Source organism: Ruditapes philippinarum, unplaced genomic scaffold (assembly GCF_026571515.1).
Source record: "Ruditapes philippinarum isolate M1 unplaced genomic scaffold, ASM2657151v2 ctg229_1_1_1_1, whole genome shotgun sequence".
NCBI classification, from domain to species: Eukaryota; Metazoa; Mollusca; class Bivalvia; order Venerida; family Veneridae; genus Ruditapes; species Ruditapes philippinarum.
Genome location: NW_026860308.1, coordinates 26777 through 48280, shown reverse-complemented (window position 1 = coordinate 48280; position 21504 = coordinate 26777). Strand labels below are relative to the sequence as shown.

Here is a 21504-nt window from a genome sequence, read left to right as displayed (position 1 = left end):
CAATGAAATACTACAAAATAAGCATAGTGCTTCATTTTGCTTTAAGTAAAAATGACCAAAAAACTCAATCTTCTGACGAGCACAAACAATTATGCGTATTATGTTATATACGAGTATTGCTGTGTAAATTTATCAACGGGAACTTTGTTTACGATCATTTATAATATTCCGACAGTAATCTTAATAATTTTGAGGGGGAAAACGTGCTTAATTCACACAGTTCTCAATGCAACATATGTGGTCATATGATTTGAAGACACGGTCAATTTGCCATACATAAGTGAGATTAATCTTCCACAAGGCACCCTGCTATTACCCCCCTCCCGTGCAAATAAGACATTTTACTATATTAAACTGTTGGTTCGTTCTAATGAATTTAAAAGTAAATCTGCAAATTGGTAAATTTATATCTTTGAAATCGGACGAAATATTTCGGGGTTTTTTATTTGTGAACCAATGAATATAGTTATGAGAAAACCATTCTCTATCTTTAAAACAATACTCTGATTATTTACATTTAATTTTAAATAATATTATTTTATATATTTTATTTATTTATTTGCAAATAGTTACATATGCGATTTTGTTTTCTTTATGTTTGATGTTTATTTGATTGATTCATGCGGTTTATAATATGTGTCCTCGGCATTTAACACTGACGTAATGAAATGAGTTTATAGATTTTAGCGTATGTACAATTTGTATTTTCCTTTCTATATGCACAATTATGAAATACAATTTATATTTGACGAAGAGTATAAAAGAACAGAACTTGTATTTCTTTAATTTTACGTTAAAGAGTAACATGTATATAACAGTACAAACAATCAATGCAATAATCTCTTTTCCCTCTCTCAGTTTAGGCATCTCTGTATGTATAGTTTAGATTAATGCAAAATAATAAATGAAATACTTGCATGTGTATTTTCAGACAAATGCAAATATAAGGCATACTTGCATGGACTTAATAATAGTTTCGTTGCAATACTTGGTGTGAATATTATTGTATCACGTGATGGTATGAAATGCATGTTGTGACTGACTTATATAAATATTTAAAGTGTATTATATATATATATATATATATACATACATACATTATATACATTATATTATAAAGTTATATAACATTCATTATTAACCCCCCCACCACCACCAAACATAGTTTGTGGGGATGCGGGTCTATATAGGAATCACATTGTCCCGTCCCGTCCCATATCAGAAACCGGTATAGCTATTAACCTGAAACTTGCAGGATACAATCAATATCACAATGCAACAATCTATGCCAAGTTTCATAACTGTGATAATTAGTTTGACATAATTGCCCGTTTTCAACTTAGAAAATATCCCCTAAATGTACCAGTGTCTATAACTTATTTTTTTTCATTCTTAGGCACAACAATCCTTTAGAACTTTCCAGACGGACCTTGACCTTGAGTCCAGATAACATTCGAGGTCAAGTTATTAAATGTGGCTTTTTTGTCCTGTAACTGGCTATAAATGTGTTATTTATAGATGGGTTGACTTCATATTTAGACACAACATTCTGTAGTACAAGACCTACATAAAGATCAAGCTAACTTTGACCTTGACTGTTAAACGACCTTGACCTTGAAAAGGAGTACTTCTGATTTTTCAAAATGTTTTTTTTCTTGCTATGATTGGTGGTAAAACTTTTTTTCAGTGTATGAAAATTATTTATTTTTGAACAAACAAGACGTATCAATGCATAATTACAATGCATTTATGTGTGTGTGTGTGTGTGTGCGTGCGTGCGTGCGTGTGTGCGTGTGTGTGTTGGTGCGTACGTGTGTGTGTGCTCAGACAGTTTAAGTTTGACATTAACTGTGCATCTTTTCTAACTAAGAAAATATTCGAAAAAAACCCAAATAAAAGTGGTAGCATAAATGTTATGAATAAATTGTCCACATACTTATTACTTGAACACAACAATCCTAGTAAAGTTGATGAGACGTGTCATAAATGACCTTGACTTTCAAGATCAAGTTATTGATTTTTATACCCAACCTTGCATGACTAAGCAGAAATTACCAATTTATCAGCAAGTGAGCGACTACGAATCGCACATGATTTTTGAATGACAAATGTTTATTAGATTCAATGTCCGACGGAGAAATAACGCCTCGTGCTCTCCCTATTGAACTAAGCGGGCGGATCAAACCCACTAAAAACCATGCCATTGAAAGCTGAATATCAATGCAATAAATGCTTATACTTATATAAATTGGCATTTTCTATGTAATGTTATGGACACTGCCAAAGTTCGAAGCTTCTAAAACGTATGTAGTTTGTCCAATGATCATTTAAAGTATGCAATAGACAGATTAATGAAATTGAATTAACTCGGATATATTATACTTCTATTAGTTAGGTATTTTCATCTATCATTCGTTTAGAGTTAATAAATGTGAACTGTAATATATGCAATATTTAAAGACAATTTTATTCTTATACATTTTCAAGCTAAATCTCTTTCACAAGGTAAATTAATAAGCTTACCGAACTTGATGTCGAGAAAATGTTGTTATAACGTTTGGCCCAACTTTTTTTACATTTATGCATGTTTGTATTATTGTGAAGTTGTGTGTATGTATATAAAATATGTAAACAATACAATATTATTGAACTTAGTAATCTTTCTTCATTCGTACTTAAAATATCAATTACCACTATCCCGTAAGGAAGATTAACAAAATTGCACATTGATGAAAACTTAAGGTTAATATTTATAGAATATTGTTTAATATAGAAATGTGACAGAATAGAACTAAGAACATATTTCAAAAGGAATAGGAATGTGTATAGGGAGGCAGCATCCACTAAATTCTAAAAATAGAACCAATCATATATACCCATGCTTCATATAAACTGGGTCTTCTTTTGTCAGTAATGACCTTTTTCTCTCCTTAAAAAGTGTCGTCTCATATAAAACATGCGGTGATTGGCTCCAAATGTCTATAAGTATCGTCTCATATAAAACGTGCGGTAATTGGCTCCAAACGTCTATGAGTGTCGTCTCATATAAACCATGCAGCAATTGGTTCCAAATGTCTATAAGTGTCGTCTCATATAAACTATGCGGTAATTGGCTCCAAACGTCTACAAGTGTCGTTTCATATAAACCATGCGGTAATTGGCTCCAAATGTCTATAAGTGTCGTCTCATATAAACAATGCGATAATTGGCTCCAAATGTCTATTAGAGTCATGTCATATAAACTATGCGGTAATTGGCTCCAAACGTCTACAAGTGTCGTTTCATATAAACCATGCGGTAATTGGCTCCAAATGTCTATAAGTGTCGTCTCATATAAACAATGCGATAATTGGCTCCAAATGTCTACTAGTGTCATGTCATATAAACCATGCGGTAATTGGCCCCAAATGTCTATAAGTGTCGTCTCAATTAAAACATGCGGTAATTGGCTCCAAATGTCTATAAGAGTCGTCTTATATAAACCATGCGACAATTGGCTCCAAATGTCTATAAGTGTTGTCTCATATAAAACATGCGGTAATTGGCTCCAAATGTCTATTAGTGTCGTCTCATATAAACCATGCGGTAATTGGCTCCAAATGTCTATTAGTGTCGTCTCATATAAACCATGCGGTAATTGGCTCCAAATGTCCATAATAGTCGTCTCATATAAACCATGCGATAATTTGCTCCATACGTCTATTAGTGTCGTCTCATATAAACCATGCGATAATTGGATCCATACGTCTATTAGTGTCGTCTCATATAAACCATGCGGTAATTGGCTCCAAATGTCTAAAAGTGTCGTCTCATATAAACCATGCGATAATTGGCTCCAAACGTCTATAAGTGTCGTCTCATATAAACCATGCGGTAATTAGCTCCAAATGTCTAAAAGTGTCGTCTCATATAAACCATGCGGTAATTGGCTCCGAATGTCTATAAGTGTCGTTTCATATAAACCATGCGGTAATTGGTTCCGAATGTCTATAAGTGTCGTCTGATATAAAACATGCGGTATTTGGCTCCAAATGTCTATAAGTGTCGTCTCATATAAACCATGCGGTAATTGGCTCCAAATGTCTATAAGTGTCGTCTCATATAAACCATGCGATAATTGGCTCCAAATGTCTATAAGTGTCGTCTCATATAAACCATGCGGTAATTGGCTCCAAATGTCTATAAGTGTCGTCTCATATAAACCATGCGGTAATTGGCTCTAAATGTCTATAAGTGTCGTCTCATATAAAACATGCGATAATTGGCTCCAAATGTCTATAAGTGTCGTCTCATATAAAAACATGCGATTATTGGCTCCAAATGTCTATAAGTGTCGTCTCATATAAACCATGCGGTAATTGGCTCCGAATGTCTATAAGTGTCGTCTGATATAAAACATGCGGTAATTGGCTCCAAATGTCTATAAGTGTCGTCTCATATAAAACATGCGGCAATTGGCCCCAAATGTCTATAAGTGTCGTCTCATATAAAACATGCGGTAATTGGCTCCAAATGTCTATAAGTGTCATGTCATAAAAACCATGTGGTAATCGGCTCCAAACGTCTATAAGTGTCGTCTCATATAAATCATGCGGTAATTGGCTCCAAACGTCTACAAGTGTAGTCTGAAATTAACCATGCGGTAATTGGCTCCAAACGTCTATAAGTGTCATCTCATATAAACCATGCGGTAATTGGCTCCAAATGTCTATAAGTGTCGTCTCATATAAACCATGCGGTAATTGGCTCCGAATGTCTATAAGTGTCATCTCATATAAACCATGCGGTAATTGGCTCCAAACGTCTATAAGTGTCGTCTCATATAAACCATGCGGTAATCGGCTCCAAATGTCTATAAGTGTCATCTCATATAAACCATGCGGTAATTGGCTCCGAAGTGTCTATAAGTGTCGTCTCATATAAACCATGCGGTAATTGGCTCCAAATGTCTATAAGTGTCATCTCATATAAACCATGCGGTAATTGGCTCCAAATGTCTATAAGTGTCGTCTCATATAAAACATGCGGCAATTGGCCCCAAATGTCTATAAGTGTCGTCTCATATAAAACATGCGGTAATTAGCTCCAAATGTCTATAAGTGTCATGTCATAAAAAACCATGCGGTAATCGGCTCCAAACGTCTATAAGTGTCGTCTCATATAAACCATGCGGTAATTGGCTCCAAACGTCTACAAGTGTAGTCTGAAATTAACCATGCGGTAATTGGCTCCAAACGTCCATAAGTGTCGTCTCATATAAACCATGCGGTAATTGGCTCCAAACGTCTACAAGTGTAGTCTGAAATTAACCATGCGGTAATTGGCTCCAAACGTCTATAAGTGTCGTCTCATATAAACCATGCGGTAATTGGCTCCAAATGTCTATAAGTGTCGTCTCATATAAACCATGCGGTAATTGGCTCCAAATGTCTATAAATGTCGTCTCATATAAACCATGCGGTAATCGGCTCCAAACGTCTATAAGTGTCGTCTCCATGATAACTCGTGAAAATTGTTAGATTTCTTAGGATATTGACTATTGTTTTTTTTATTATTGCATAGTTCTTTAATTATTATAATAATATTAGTGTGAAGATTTTGAAGATGATATGCCCCAACATAAACTGTTATATACGCCAGAATAACAACCGTTTATACTGGGTTATATAACCGATTTTAGTGTTTAGAACGGTTTCACCATTATACTGAATACATTCTTTTTAAAAGGAATACATTACTTTACTGAATGTATATATGTAAACAATATAAATATTACGAAAGTAAAATGTAAATCGACATTATACTATAACTGAAAAAAGTTTATCGTTCTCGGAGATTTTCCTACTCACTAATAAAGAAGGTATCACCATGTGATAATTACTATCATATTTAGCATGGATCAGTGAGCCATTTCTGTGTATTTTATTGCAGACTATGATCAATGAGCCATTTCTGTGTATTTTATTGCAGACTATGATCCATGCACTGCAAGAGATTCAGGAGAACCCCTCTGTGAACACAATTGTGTCAATGAAAATGGGATAGCGTCTTGTAGATGTTTTCTTGGCTACCAGTTGAATTCTAATAGAAAGAGCTGTGACGGTAAATCACAAAACATTTTCCTTTCTTTTCTGTTTTATTTCTTACCAGTTACTGATATCATTTTGTAAACGTTCACACAACATATGCTGTAAATTGACATGTAATTATTTAAAAGTGACGAATTGCATCGCTGCGTCCACACAAAAAATACAAGAGCAAACGCCGGGCGGTGACAACGCTCGAATCTTTTACTTTTTCTAAAAGCAAACAAATAAACGATTTAAACATATCTTTAAAAAGAAGATAAAAAGAAAATACTGAGTTTTCCTTTTTTTAGTTTTGTCACACCTGTATTTTATCCACTGTTAATGATGCAGGTCCATTATCTTTTTTGTGGATGTGTAATGTGTCAGTTAACTAAATATATAGAGGATATTCAATGAGTGTAAGTTTAAAACTAAATTGAACGATTTGAATAGTCATATTATGCAAGCCTCTAGTGAGCATAATACTGTTTTATTCAACGAGTTTATTAAATTTAGTATTGAATCTACACGAACATAATATTCTATTTATCATATAATTATATAAAATAAAAATAGTAAACTGTTTAAAATATTATTTTTTCAATGACGCGCCTATAGACCTTTTTGCAATACGATTAATATATCACCCAAAAAATATTAATTTTGGGATGACTTCAGGCGGTAAGTACTGAAAACGTGAATTTATTTTTTAACAGATCTGTATTAGATAATATTAAACAATTTGTATTGTACACTTCCTTTGAATTACTTCTCGGACCTTACTTATGAAAAGGGCAATGACCTTTAATAACAAGAAATAACAAACACCACGCATAGTTCATCTTTAGTATTAGGCAAAATGCATGTCTAGCTGTATAAATTTTATACAATTAATTTCTCTATTAAATAATCAAATGAATGTTTAATGTTAATGTATATTATTAGTTATAAAGATTGTTGACAGGTTATATGGCCCTTTATTACCCTTCCAGATTTTTTCCGCCTTTTTGATTGGATATTGATCACCCGAAAGAAATTGATATAACCGAGCTAGACGGGTAATATACACACTAAATTTCCCCGTTGGGTACCCCACGTTGTAAACAATATGCGCTGAGGTGATGCGCGTACGGTTCGATTTTACGCGGTGTAAATTCCGATTTACAAGCACTTTTTAACAGTTTAAGTAATAGTTATAGTATATGAAACGAGTTAGTTACGAGGGTATAACTCTGGCTGGGGCGACATCAAGGGGTGTTTCTGCTAAAAAATGGCGAGGCCGTTAGGCCGAGACATTTTTTTACAGAAACATCCCGAGATGTCGCCCCAGCCAGTGTTATACCCCCGTAACTAACGAGTTTCATATACTATAACTGTTTTATCGCAATGGCATAATGTTTTCTTTTTTGTTTAGAAACAAATAAATAAATTAATCGTTAGCTACATTACAGTTATTTATCATAAGGCAGTTTTTCAAGTTGTTTTCGCTGCCGCAAAAAAAAATATACAAAAGACATCCAATATAAGAGGCGGATTGTATACTGTTACCAAGATTGATTTAAGATTAAAGGGCTTTTTTCATTTCATTAATTATCTTTGTTTATATTTTTCATTGTATTTATATATTTATTTTATTTTATTTTATTGATTTCATTTTTTATTATCTTATGGGTTTTTTTTGCTACTGGGAATAGTCGTTACCACTGCCCCATTGGAGCCTCTATGAAAAAACTGTATTGATATATACAAGGTGCGAAAAAAACTAGACCGATATATAACAGTACAGTTTTTTTCCTATATGAATCAATGAAAAAACTGTACTGTTATATATCAATACAGTTTTGAAATGCTCATTGAAGTGTACTGAGTATAATGGGTTGGAAAGAACAAAGGAAAAGCTCACAGCCATGCGATAATGATAAATATTTACCAAAGTAGAGTAATGATACATATTCTCATCAGTATTGAAAACAAATATGACTGGTGAAAGCTTGATATTAATTACAAAAAAGTGCGTTCAATAGACTACTCCTTTTCTCTTGTTTACATTCGTTAGGTACGGGAACAATACGTCAGGTATTTATGTGACGTCATGATGTGATGAAGGGGTATCCTAAAGGGAATCTTATTTCGACGTTTCATTTGAAACAGCAATGATTTTTTTAAAAATCGTCTAAACTCGGCAGGGGAAGGGTAATACAATTATTATTTTGGTTTTGGAGTGATATATGTGGATATATTACCTACCAAGATAAAATATCACCCTCGCCTAACGGCTCGGGTGATATAAAATCTTAGCAGGTAATATATCCACATATATCACTCCAAAACCAAAATAACATAATATATAAACGGCTGTTTTTAAATATAACCCGAGCCGCTAGGCGAGGGTTATATTGCAAACAGCCGTTTATATACGGCCATTTAACCTGTCAACAATCTTTATAACAAATTTATAAAACAGCAAACATCATTTTTTTTAGAGAAAAAAGTAAGAGAAAACCAGTCAAATCTAAGCAAATTCGATAATGACAATTATTTTAGAACAAAGCAGGTAATAAAGCATCTTAAAAACAAAGAGACATTCATGCAAAATAAATCATACACTTCAGGCATAGACTGACACAAGACACAGCAAATAAACACATATCCATACATGTGAACTCTCTTACTTCAGACTGATGACTCTTATTTAACAAAAATAAGAAAGCAACTGCTTCTGATCAAAATTTTTAAACAAAGTCAATTTAACTCAAACACTCCCTCAATAACATACAGTCTTTCCTTAACTAAAATAACAACAAACACTATACTAGCATGACCAGACGGGGTACGTTTATTTGATGAGCAAATCAAGTAACCGGGCTTAAGACAAAGCAATATTTTAACACACAATTGATAACAATGGAAAGAACACGTAATCTAAGCACGTTATTATTATATCAGTTGTTCTGGTCTTGCAAAATATTCATTACATGATAATAGTATACGCCTTTGCCTTCGAAAGAATTGCTTAAAAAAAAATACAACCATGAAATGCTTTAATACCAACAAATTTAGTCAGGCACGCTTACGCGATCTAACTCGGCCAGGAAAACTCAGAGATAAAAAACATTTATTTTTATTTTTTAAATGAAAAAACACTGAGAACCTGTGTCCGTTTGCCAACTGTAAGATCGCTAAATGCTGGACCTCATTTATCTAGCGTTTGACGTATACTATTATAAACATCAAAAATATTCTCAATACATCAGTGAATTTGTAAAAAACAAAACCTTATTCAATATGAAATTGGATATGTTAACTGCTCGAAAACGTCTGGTAGAATGACCAGTACACATTATACATTAACCGTTCATTGCGACTTAAGCACGAGAAAAACATGACAAATCACTGTATAGAAAGCGATACGCAAAGACAAACATTTTACGCTATACTATCGAAACGCGTAAAATTTCAAGTCTTTCCTTAACTAAAATAACAACAAACACTATACTAGCATGACCAGACGGGGTACGTAGAAAACTATCAAAAGAACGGGCTGGAAGCCGCAATCAGCACTTATTATAGACCTAGCTGTTTCGTGACAGCTAACCTTCTGTCTAGTGAATCGGCAACATAGCCGTCTTTGCTCTTATCGCATTTCCAACGACCGTGACGTTTCCAACAACGATCACTGACAGAAGCATTTGCAGCAACCGTAGCACCACCGCTTCTTAAAGAATGTAACCCGAAATCAACATTGCCGGCGATTTCACGTAATCTATGTAAAAGCGTTTCCCGAGCTCGAGTGTAACTGAGCGGTTTATCTTTATAAATGAGCTTAGAAATACCTCGCGTTCTGAAACACGGCTTGAACAAAAAATGAGAATTTGCAGAAAAAATGTTAGCCTCTACGAAATATCGTCTTAGCATAGAATAAGGACAAGCGATTGTGTCGCCCTTAGCAACAACCACGTCACTTCCGTGCCTGTATTGGTCGGTTTTGCTTTTACGGATATGTAAAGAAAAATAATCGTCATGGAACGTAATGTCATTACAATGCAAATTTCGTATTTCATCAAAACGGAGAAACGCTGAAAATCCTAATAAAATCATGCACAAATCTCTTAATATTAATACATCAGTTGTACTTTCGTATTTACTACACAATTCAATTAAAAGATCTGTAGTCACTGGTTGCTTCTTATTCACATGTCTAGATAAAGTACGTTTAGCACTTTCAACTAAGTTTTTTACAAAATGGTTCTCTGTGGGATCCTGAAGATTGTTTAAAGAATGTGCCCATTTGATTCCATAAACAGTAGAGGAAATCACGTGATTAGAACAACCATTGTTCATCAAGTCAGTTAGATACAAAGCTATACAAACTGGTGAAGCAGGTAAAGCACTACCTCCTTTAGACGTAATGAATGTTTTCCATTTCATGAAATAAGAGAAATATTTATTTACAGTAGTGTCACTTCTAGAGTCTAACAGTTTATCAGCCATTTGAGATGCAAGATTCTTCAAAAGAGGGTCATCAATCCCGGTCCTTGTGAGCTCATCGTTTATCGTCTGCTTCAATCTCAAGCCTGAATAAGAAGTACAACAATGCAGAAGCATGAAGAAATAATTTATATAAATCTTAAAGCTATAAAACCAAACTTCAATGGTCTGCCATCAAATATTCCGTTTCTCCCTCTGCCCCTTTTTGTCAAAATTCCTGGCTGAAAGAGAACATATTCAAGTACAAAATTTGCTTGATTTTTTCCATCGGGAAACAAAACGGGCCAATACGGTGCCGACCGCCATATGGGTACAACTAAAGTGCACGTGCATTTTTCCTTTTTAATTTTGTTCAAAGTAATCAAAACTAATCTCGGGAGCGGAACAAGCCAATTATTTTCACCAGCCCATGCTTGTGCAAAAGCGTCGATACCGGCTGTTCCAGGGCACCAACATCTAGAATTGAATTTCAAACATTTACAATTATAATCGTAAGCGAAACGATCAAAAGAATGAGGACCCCATTTTGACTCAAGTATATCGAACACCCAGTCTGTAACTGACCAGTCGTCACTGTCAAAACACCTGCTGAGAAAATCAGCCTCCGAATTATCTTCCCTTGGAATCCAGTGAGGAAACAATGATATGTCATGCTTTCTGCAAACATCATAAATTTTCACAGAAATATCATTCAAATAAGGCTTTTTACTGCCAACTTTCAAAATTGAACATACATTTCTGTTGTCTGAATTTATTAAAACTTTATTTTCCTGCAGATATTGCAAAGAAGAATAAATAGACCTCCGTACAGCCTCGAGCTCTCGCCACGTGGAGCTTAAAATCTGCTCAGATTCGGACCATGTGCCAAAAAATTGACTATCGTCAATTCCATCAACATAACTACCAAATCCAGATCCACTGGCGTCAACAAAGACGTTTTTTACACCAATGACGTCAACGGAGACGCTTGCGTTATCAACGCTCTCCATCTGTCCAAAACTACACATGTTCAGTGACCTCAAATTTTCCTTCCAAAAAATCAATTCCGATAAAACCTCGGATGAAACCTTAACAGGTGCGTTCCAACTTGCCTTGGATTGTATACACTGATAAAGTGACCTTGACTTTAAACGGACAACTGGACCTAATACACATTGCATAGACAATAACTGGCCTGTTAAACATGCCAACATACGGACTGGAATGAAAACTTGTCCTGTACTAACTTTCAAAACAAGTTGTTCTATAAGCTGAAAAGCTCTTTCTAATCTATCCTCCGTTACTCTCAAAATTCCCTGTTCCATGTCCCAGAAGTAACCTAGCCATGTTAAAAATAAACAAGGTTGCCAGTTGCATTTTTCATCCGCTATCAAGAACCCAAAATCTATCAAGTCTTGTCTAATGAAAGAACTATCTCTCAAAGCTTCAGCGAAAGTGTGATTGCCACCAAGGCCGTCATCTAAAAATAATACGACTCTTAAACCCAAGCTACGCCATTTTTCTACAAGTACCCTCAAAACCTTTGTAAAAATATATCCTGCTGTGGATATCCCAAAAGGCAAAACGTTGAACACATAATACTTTTTGTGACCATTTTGTGTCCAATGAAAACCTAAATATGTCCTATGTGACCGATCGATCATTATATGGTGGTATGCACTTTTAATGTCAAACGAAAACACATAATCATCTTTATGAAAAAGTTGCCTAGCAACAGACTGGTCTTCGTACCGACTTTGTGATTTAAATAAAACCGGATTTACATGTCTGCAATCAAGTACCAGTCTGGCTTTACCTGAACGATTAAAAGCTACAGTCAACGGGTTAACAACTAACGGAACCGACTGTACTTCAGAAACACACCCTTTAGCCACCAAATTTTGGATTTCTGCAGTGACAAAGGTAGAATTCTCTAAAGCAGAACTGTTATTCTTAATTTCAGTAGTAGCAGGAAAATTCATAAAAGGAAGTTTATAGCCTTTGTCTATAACATCAATAATATATTCATTAGAACATGCCTCCTTCCAATGCTTTAAGTTTCCCCTTAACCTACCTACCGGAGTGACTACTTCCGGTGACATTTCTAGACCGTTACTATAATTTTCATACCTAAACAAATAGGGTTTATTCAATTTCTCAAGCTTTTTTCTATTTTTTGTATTTTCATTAATTCCGCAAAATAAAATTTTACTTATCTGATCAGATTTCTCAGTTTGAGTACCCTCAACCATAGCACGTGCTCTACAATCAGCACGCCAGTGACCAGGTCTTCCACACTTGAAGCAGGAACCGGGTTTCCTCGAGGTCGTCCATGTTGGTCTGTCCTGCTGCTGCGCTGAATGTCCTCCTGGTGCCCCGGAAACGGTAGAATAAGAAGACTGGTTCATACCATACGGAGAAGAACCAAAACGTGCCGCTCGAAGACGACGCTCCTGTCTAACTTTTCTGTCCGCCTGTATTTGCGCACGTGCGATTTTCTTCTCATCTTCGTCGTCGTCTGCTAACGGGTGAGATTCATACTCTTGTACCACCTTCCACCCGTGTTCAGAAGAATCAGCAAGTTTAATGCATTTTTGTCGATAATTCAAAATGTTCATACCTTCGACTAGTTTTTGTCGTGCACTTTCTGCAGCGTCGTTCGAAGAATCCTTGACAGCCTCTTGGATGTAGCCGTCTGCTTGTTGCATTTTATCAAGCACTTTAGCATTTACTTTAAACTGCTGCTCATGTCCCTTTTTCTTAAACGTATAACCGTCGGAAACCAAATTCTCCTGGATAGCCGAAATTTGTGCTTGCGACAACTCACGCTGAGTAGAATTTATGCGTTCCTCAAATGTCTGAAACTTAGCATTGATAAGCTCTTCCATTCGCGAAAGAAGTGCATTTCAACCGACATGGCTGCCCGGTTAACACGTGGTCGGATACAATATGAAATTGGATATGTTAACTGCTCGAAAACGTCTGGTAGAATGACCAGTACACATTATACATTAACCGTTCATTGCGACTTAAGCACGAGAAAAACATGACAAATCACTGTATAGAAAGCGATACGCAAAGACAAACATTTTACGCTATACTATCGAAACGCGTAAAATTTCAATTTTCCAACTGTATGTAAGAAAGATTTACATATATGCGCATTCCCAATTACAAATAATAATTAAACAATACTAATAACTTTACACATACAAAAGGGTAAAACAAGCAAACAAACAATAAACTCAAATCAAAATTTTAAATTTGCCGATCAACATAAATAATGGGTTGGGTTGGCGGCTTTTCTTAAACATGACAGCTAGACAACAAAGGCTAGAATGACTAGAAGTACAAAATTGGCGCGACAATAATCTAAAAATAAACGACCAATCAAAACAGTTCACCAAAGTCACGAAAAGTTTACTCGAAATATTAGTTATTTTATATCTAAAATATATATCAATATAATCGGGACATGTAAATACCAAGATATAGTTAATCAGTTACGCTTATTAAAATGGTAATTTATGTAACTTTTGAATATACCGATCAATGTTTATGGATTTTGAGAAGAGAAAAATTGTGTGACGTGCATTATTAAAATAACGTGTATTACGAAGAAGCGGATAAAATGTGTGTTATATCTCTTCCAAACAACCTATCTTAACTTCTCAAGATTTTGAAAAAAATAGTTATTTAAAACCTATTTATGTGACTTAAATTTTTCAGTTTGCATCACAGGTAAATCGGATAAAGGATATAATCAGGTATATTGAACACTAAAAAAGCATTATCACTAGAGGTGTAACGATTCATCGATGCATCGCGATCTGTCTTGTCCCCGATGTATGCATCGTAATGAAATTACAAATTCCAATATATTGCAATGCAATACATATTTCACCTCCCGATGTATCGATACAGCGGGAAGGTATCGCAGTACACTAACAATATCTTCCAGAAATATAAGGACAAACGTATTTTTTGAAAGACTGAAGAAAGAAAAATAGCACGGATGAAAACAATAAACAAGCGCGACTATTATCATTCCATCGTTGTCATCTCGTTTCCCCATGTCCGCAATCATTTAACGGTTACTAACCAAGTTTTATCAATTCCATGTAAATGGGCTGGTGTTCTTTGAACTTGTTTATAATAAAAACATCATTAGATATCTGTGCGATTTCAAGAAAAAACAACCTACAAACATGAATTTTATTTTGTAGCACTTTAATGTCGGATTAAAATAGTGATGATGACAACATCCCCATGTGATATTCGTCACGTATTTATACTTTCATTTCCGTTGACATCATTTTCCCGTAAAAAAAATAAATAAAGCAAACAAAAAGAAAACACGAAGACTGCAAAATATGTAGACGGGGAAATTACAGTCAATCCTCCCTGGTCATATAAGTCACGAGTTTGGGGAAAATTATAGTTTTTGGGGAACCATGAGACAGTGTTGTATAATGTGGATGACCGGACGTGGAGTGTTTGCAAAATCAAAATAAAATACTCTGGGGTTGAGCACAAATCTTTTGAGAAAACTGAGACTGAAACTTATAAACTGTCATTTTCACAGTTGTTGACCTAATTGTAGATCACTTGTTACTATTTTTTTCACAAGAAAAATCTTTAGTGGTGTATTGTAAGACTGAAATTGTTAAACTGCCATATTTACAGTAGTAGACTTTAGTGTTAGAATAGCAAGTAGATATCAATTTGCTGTTATGGTTTAATTAAAAATACATTTAATCCTCAAGTAATCAGAAAAGTAAATTGTTAAAAGATCAAAATCGGAAACCAAGTTATAACAACAAGTTAAAAGAGTTTATTTTTTTGTTATTGTAATAGTTTTATATTATATTGGTAATTATGCTGTAAACAAATGGCCAATTTTTTATATACTAAGTCTAAAAGTCAGTATCGTGATACGTATCGCATCGCAACATAAGAATCGCAATATGCATCGCATTTATTCAAAGTATGCAATACATATCGTGAATCGCATCGTTTTGAAAAACAAATATCGTGATATGTATCGTGACAGAAAAAAATGACAATGCACAGCCCTAATTATCACCTGTTTTGATATTTTTTTCAGAATGATAATTAATCTCGATTTCATGTTATAAAATTTCTTTTGTTTTTATATGAACCATTTCAACAGCAAATAAGTAGACTTTTCATTTGCTAATAGATATTTCCACATCTTCTTTAAAAAAATGATCTCAGTGTCAGGTCCGTGATCGTAAATTCTTAAACATTGAAGTATCTTTTCCATGCCCTTTTATGGCATTCTTCGCCACAAAGCTATAAAGTCATCTTTTCTATATTTGTTAATAGCTATTTTATATAATTTTCTACCGTTTACCTTGAACTAACTCGGAATTGTGTATGAACTTCTACTATATTTATAGGGCGATGCATTTTTTTTTGTGGCCTACGCAGATTGCGCATGCGCGAGAAAATTCTAATTCCGGTCGATTTTTCATAGCAACGGACCGCGTCGTAAAAAGGTCTATAGTGTAACGCTAACAGTAGCGCGCTTTCACCTTATATGTTTATATATAATTCTAACACTCCTCGTGATTTTGTCACTATAAAAACCGGGATTAAACTGCCAATAAACACTGGTTAGGGACTACTTGTATATGCGGCTGTTATGTTTTCTCCTTCGATTATATAGTTTACAAAGCCTCTTAAAGCAACAATAAAAAAGCATTTTTAATTCATATTTTCAGTTCTTATAATGTTTTCTTTTCATACAATACCGAAATAATATCTCATATACACTAACACCACAGATCATTTTATCCATAATAGTTAATAAATATTATGACGGCCTTCGTGGTCAATTCTAAGCATTAAAACAGTTGTTAAATAGATGTTCGTGAAATTGGCAGCCTACCAGCCTTAAATCGGCAGCCGAGCAGCCTATCAGCCTGGCAGCCTAAAGAAAACTAAGAATAGTACAAACATGAAAACCGTCGGAAATGCATAAGTACTTAGATCATTCCATGCCTTTTTCAATATCGTGATCTTTATTTTTTATGACATTGAACTTTTTTTTTTTTTCATTTTGACGGTTCGAAATTTGTGAAGTTAGCAGCCTAACAGCCTAAAGGAAATTAAAGATATTTCAAACATGAAAACCTTCGGAAATGAAGCGGTAGCACTTAATTAGACCATTCAATGCCTTGTTTCAATTTCATGATATTTTTCTATGATGTTGATTTTTTATGAATTTTTTTTTTAATTTTTCCCTAACGGATCTTCGAAATTTGTGAAGTTGACAATCTAGCAGCTGTCATTAATTGTTATCGGATACAGATTTGAATACAATTTTCTGGAAATTATTTTCAAGATTGAACAATATAATGATCTGAAAAACAAACGCATTATAATTAAAATATTACAAGTCATTGAATAACGACTAATGATGCGGGATTTTTTTATAATTAGCATATTTATATTTAGACCACAGCTGTTTTCTCTCCTATAAAAAAACAAGTTTTAAAAACACAAGTACATTGTATTTGTTATCCACATGACCACAAGCACTGTATCGGTTATACAAGATTGCGTATCCAAAGGTTAATTGTCCACTGAAATATTTTTAAATATCATGATATTTTTTTAAAAAGTTGAACTTTTTTCTTTTTTTTTTTGACGGATCTTCGAGATTTGTGAAGTTGGCAGCCTTGCAGTCTGAAGAAATTTAAGAATAGTACAAACATGAAACCGTCGGAAATGCATCTGTGGCACTTACTTATGCCATTCCGGGCCATTTTTCCATAACGTGATCTTTATTTTTTAAGATATTGAACTTTTTTTTTATTCTGACGCTTGAAAATTTGTGAAGTTAGCAGCCCAGCAGCATAGCAGCCTGACAGCCTTAAGAAAACTAAGAATAGTATAAGCATTTAACCGTCGGAAATGCATCTGTGGCACTTACTTATACCATTCCACGCCTTTTTTCACGTCCTGTTGACTTCATTGCCTGGACATACTGGCGGTTTTAAGAGAGTGACAATTTAAAGAAAAATTTAAAGTCGCTCAACCAGGATTCGAACCTACGTCTATATTTTTAAAGTGAAATTGCGCTAAGATGGATTCTTAATTCAGATAAATATTAACAAACAGTTATATTTTTACCGACTCTAGGGTCAAATGCAAGAGTGTTGTACAATACAAAAGTATATGCATATGTAAAGGGAGAGTACCTTGAGTTTTTTTTAAACATAAAACATTTGTATACTTTAAATTTACGCATATAAAATGCATAAAAATTTTCATTACAATGTACGAGTATATAATTTTTTCAACAATGTCCTATAATAAACAGACATATTTTCTTATATTCCAAAATGCTCTGGTTATTTATATTCAAAATTTTACCAACATAGGTATTTTTCTTTGATTATCAAAATGTTTATACTCTAGCAGGCAGTGAAATTCGTCACAAATTGAGGAATTACATAATGTACATTTTCTCAATGCAAGTTCTACCCCATGCCATGATCAAGTTTCTACTGGTAATCTATGGTTTCTTGTTCTGAATTTTATCAAATATTTAAGTAAATTAGGTTGTGTATAAGTGATATAATTATTTTTCAAAGTCGAATTCTAGCTGTTTCAATAATTTGTAACTTTTATACTTGCCAAACGTTTCAAAAGTAGAATACCAGCATTTCAAAAACAAATATGTTGACTTAGAACAAGAAAGAATCAAAATAACTTGATATTTTGCCATATATATATGGAAAAAAATAATAAAAAAACTACAAACTGAAATTTCTGTAAATATCGTTTAGAATGTATCGGTAACGTTCAATTCTGGCAGACGGTTTATTATTTAGGTCGCTTGTAAATTATTAGATTCTAAAAATATTGTTCATATTCAATTATTGGTCAATTATCATTATAATAGTCCACCTTTTGAAATATATTACTAATTCAAGTCGGCAGCGAAAGATGAGCATAATGCCACTTGATTCATTCATGAGCGCATTTATAAACTACTCGTATGTATGGCTCGCGGTAAAAATGAATTGTTAGTGTCTTGTATAACCGATACTGGCAATGTTAAAACATTGATTGAGCTTATAAAGAACCAGACACTGTAATGATAGTGCCTAGCATAGAGACGGGGAAGTACATAATATTCACTGGAATGCATTTACAATTATCTTGTGAAGACTTTGTTAACTTTCTAAACTGTCCATATTTAAACGTAACCTAGTATTATTTGAGTTTTCCTTGCAATATGTATCCCTTTAGTTAAATAAACTTCCATTGTAGCAATAAGCCTCAATTTGTCAAATACAAACAAACAAACAAACAAACAAAACAAACAAACAAAAACTTAATTTCAGTATGGTCAGAAAAACTAAATGATTAATTTAACGCTTTGGACAGTTTTATGTCAATAATATGATATAACTTAGAAAAGTATTTTCAATAAAGTATATGGATGTTAGAAAAATATAAACGTTAAATGTTTAATCTGTAAAGCTCTAATATTGCATACAAATAAATTCAGAGCAAGGTATTTCGTGTTTTAAACATATCATATTAAATACAAAATGCACAAATCTATATCAGTGTCATTTGAATATATAATTTTTAAATGACAGACCCGATATATAGCCCTCCGTGCTAAGCGAATATGTACCTATGAATGTTATGCAAGTTTGCACACTTATAGATATCTATCTGTACCTGAAATAGACAAATGAAATGTAAAACTCGAATACAGAAAATAGAGTTTAAGAAAACGTGTTTCCAGTTGTAGAACTGCAAGAGTACGTTTACACAGTAACATGTTTAATATGACAAAAGCCAATTTTGACCTGATGGCCATTATGAATAAAACTTTAGTAGAAATTTACAAATTGATGCTATATGCCAAAGTATCTAAGTTCTGGACACAATAAGATTTAAATGTGTTTTCCTACATACGTTTATAAACGGTAAATTAAGTGATATAAATATCAGTTTTGCAGAGGTTTACCAGATAGTGCTACATGCTAAATATCTTAGCTCCTTGCTTTGTAGTTTTACAAATCGAGACGGAAATGTGTTGTTTTATACAAGACTACATCAACAAAATGAGCAATCATGGTCCTTTTGTTTTTTTTCCCATTTAGATATAAATGAGTGTGACAGTAACAACGGCGATTGTACACAGGCGTGCATCAACACGGCTGGCTCTTTTACATGTACGTGTACTCCAGGATACCAACTCGGGGTAGATGGTCGGTCCTGCTACCGTAAGTATCATACATTTCGATTTACTAAATATATGTCTGAAGATACAATCGTACTGGATTGTAATTTCAGTGTTTAGAAATCACCAAACATCTTGTTCATTCCATTAAAATACAGAATGGAAAGTAAAGGGATGTAACTAAAATTACATTGAGAACCCACTACAAGTATTTATGTACATTTAAGACATTGTACCTTCAATGAGTGAATGTTTATTTTGACTTATATATACCTTCAATGAGTGAATGTTTAATTTGACTTATATATACCTTCACTGAGTGAATGTTTAATTTGACTTATATATATATACCTTCACTGAGTGAATGTTTAAATTGACTTATACATGATTTCAATGAAAGCGTGTTTAGTGTTAATTATACCTGGTTTCAGTGAGTAAATATTTAGGTCTACTTATACCTGGTTTCAGTCAGTAAATGTTCAGTTTCACTTATAACTAGTTTCAATGAGTGAATATTTAGTTTCACTTGCACCTGGTTTCAATGTGTGTATGTTTACTTTTTACTTATATCTGTTATAACCGAGTTGATGTCGCGTTGGTGTCGCTCTAAATGTAAAGAAAATATTTATGGAGTTGGATTGCAGTAAAATGAATAAAAGTTGCTGGTCGATGAAACGCATATTTTGTCCTTCCTAGGTATTTGAAGGACTAAAAATATATCTTAGTCTTTAAAATACCAGATATCAATCTAGAAATAGAAAAGGTACATCTTCATTTTCGTCCCTTGTGTTTTATGTTAAGAGTAAAATAGTCTTCTGATCTATTTGTTACACCCATCCAACTGCAAATGATGAAATGGTTAAAATCTAAATAACTATTCCCATAATTGTGTTCAATTTTATATTTAACTAATGCAAAATAATCAATAATAAAAATAAACTTCTATTAATATCATTCAGAATTTTATCGGTATTGTTAAATTCTTTTTTAAGAAGTGTAGCACTCCTTTTATACATAATTTAGGTAGCTTTTGCATTTCATCCTAAACATTGTTCACTATAAATGACTGACCAACCACTATAATAATAGTCAATCTTTAGAATTATATTAATAATTCGGCTACACTTAATAGCGAAAGGTTGAGCATGATGTTACTTTTTTTAAAAATGAAATTCAAACAAAAAATTTCTAATTGTATTGTGCTGGTTTCAGGCAATGTGAAGACTACACAAAGTTCTTTATTTAGAAACGAGTATGTAGTTAAACCTCTATGTCCGGTTATAGAGGATAATAAAAAAAGATTATAACTTTATAAATTACTAATAATTAATGATTTCGTACTAAAAAGGTGACGTATGATTTCTTCGAAAATCATTTGTGGTGGTCTGTTGGCCGCTTCTTGGTCAGATTTCTACGATGTCTTTAGTTACAGGAAAAGTTTTGTTCTTGTAAAAGATATAATTATAAAAGTATACCTTTGCATCTGTATTGTTTGTGGTAAAATACAATCGTTTGTACACTCTCAACATTATTACATGCCGAACAAAGACATAAGGATATTGCGCATTACAACTAACTTATTGTGTTTGCCTGTTTTGTTCAAGAACAGACAAACTGTCTTTTGTAATATGTCTGTAACAAATAAATCAAGGCCCTTATTCAGTTTTAAATACCATAAATAAAGTTAATGAGTAATGTTGGATTGTGCACAGCTTATTGAAAACATTTCTCTTG

General features: G+C 33.5%; 2 protein-coding genes across 2 annotated transcripts in view; one reads left to right on the top strand and one right to left on the bottom strand.

Moving 5' to 3' along the window:
• Positions 1–21504, top strand: part of LOC132759628 (multiple epidermal growth factor-like domains protein 6) — a gene marked incomplete at its 3' end in the record, with an annotated part of 149088 nt that overhangs the window by 108992 nt on the left and 18592 nt on the right. Inside the window, 2 exon segments of the mRNA XM_060751437.1 lie at positions 5971–6102; positions 19691–19813. Of these exon segments, the coding sequence (XP_060607420.1) occupies positions 5971–6102; positions 19691–19813 (255 nt within the window).
• On the bottom strand, positions 8882–13794 carry LOC132759627 (uncharacterized). The gene is made up of 2 exons (XM_060751436.1): positions 11783–13794; positions 8882–10642 (listed from the first exon to the last, which is right to left on the bottom strand). The coding sequence occupies exons 1-2, from the start codon at positions 13421–13423 to the stop codon at positions 10637–10639; spliced, it is 1647 nt and encodes a 548-aa protein (XP_060607419.1). The 5' UTR covers positions 13424–13794; the 3' UTR covers positions 8882–10636.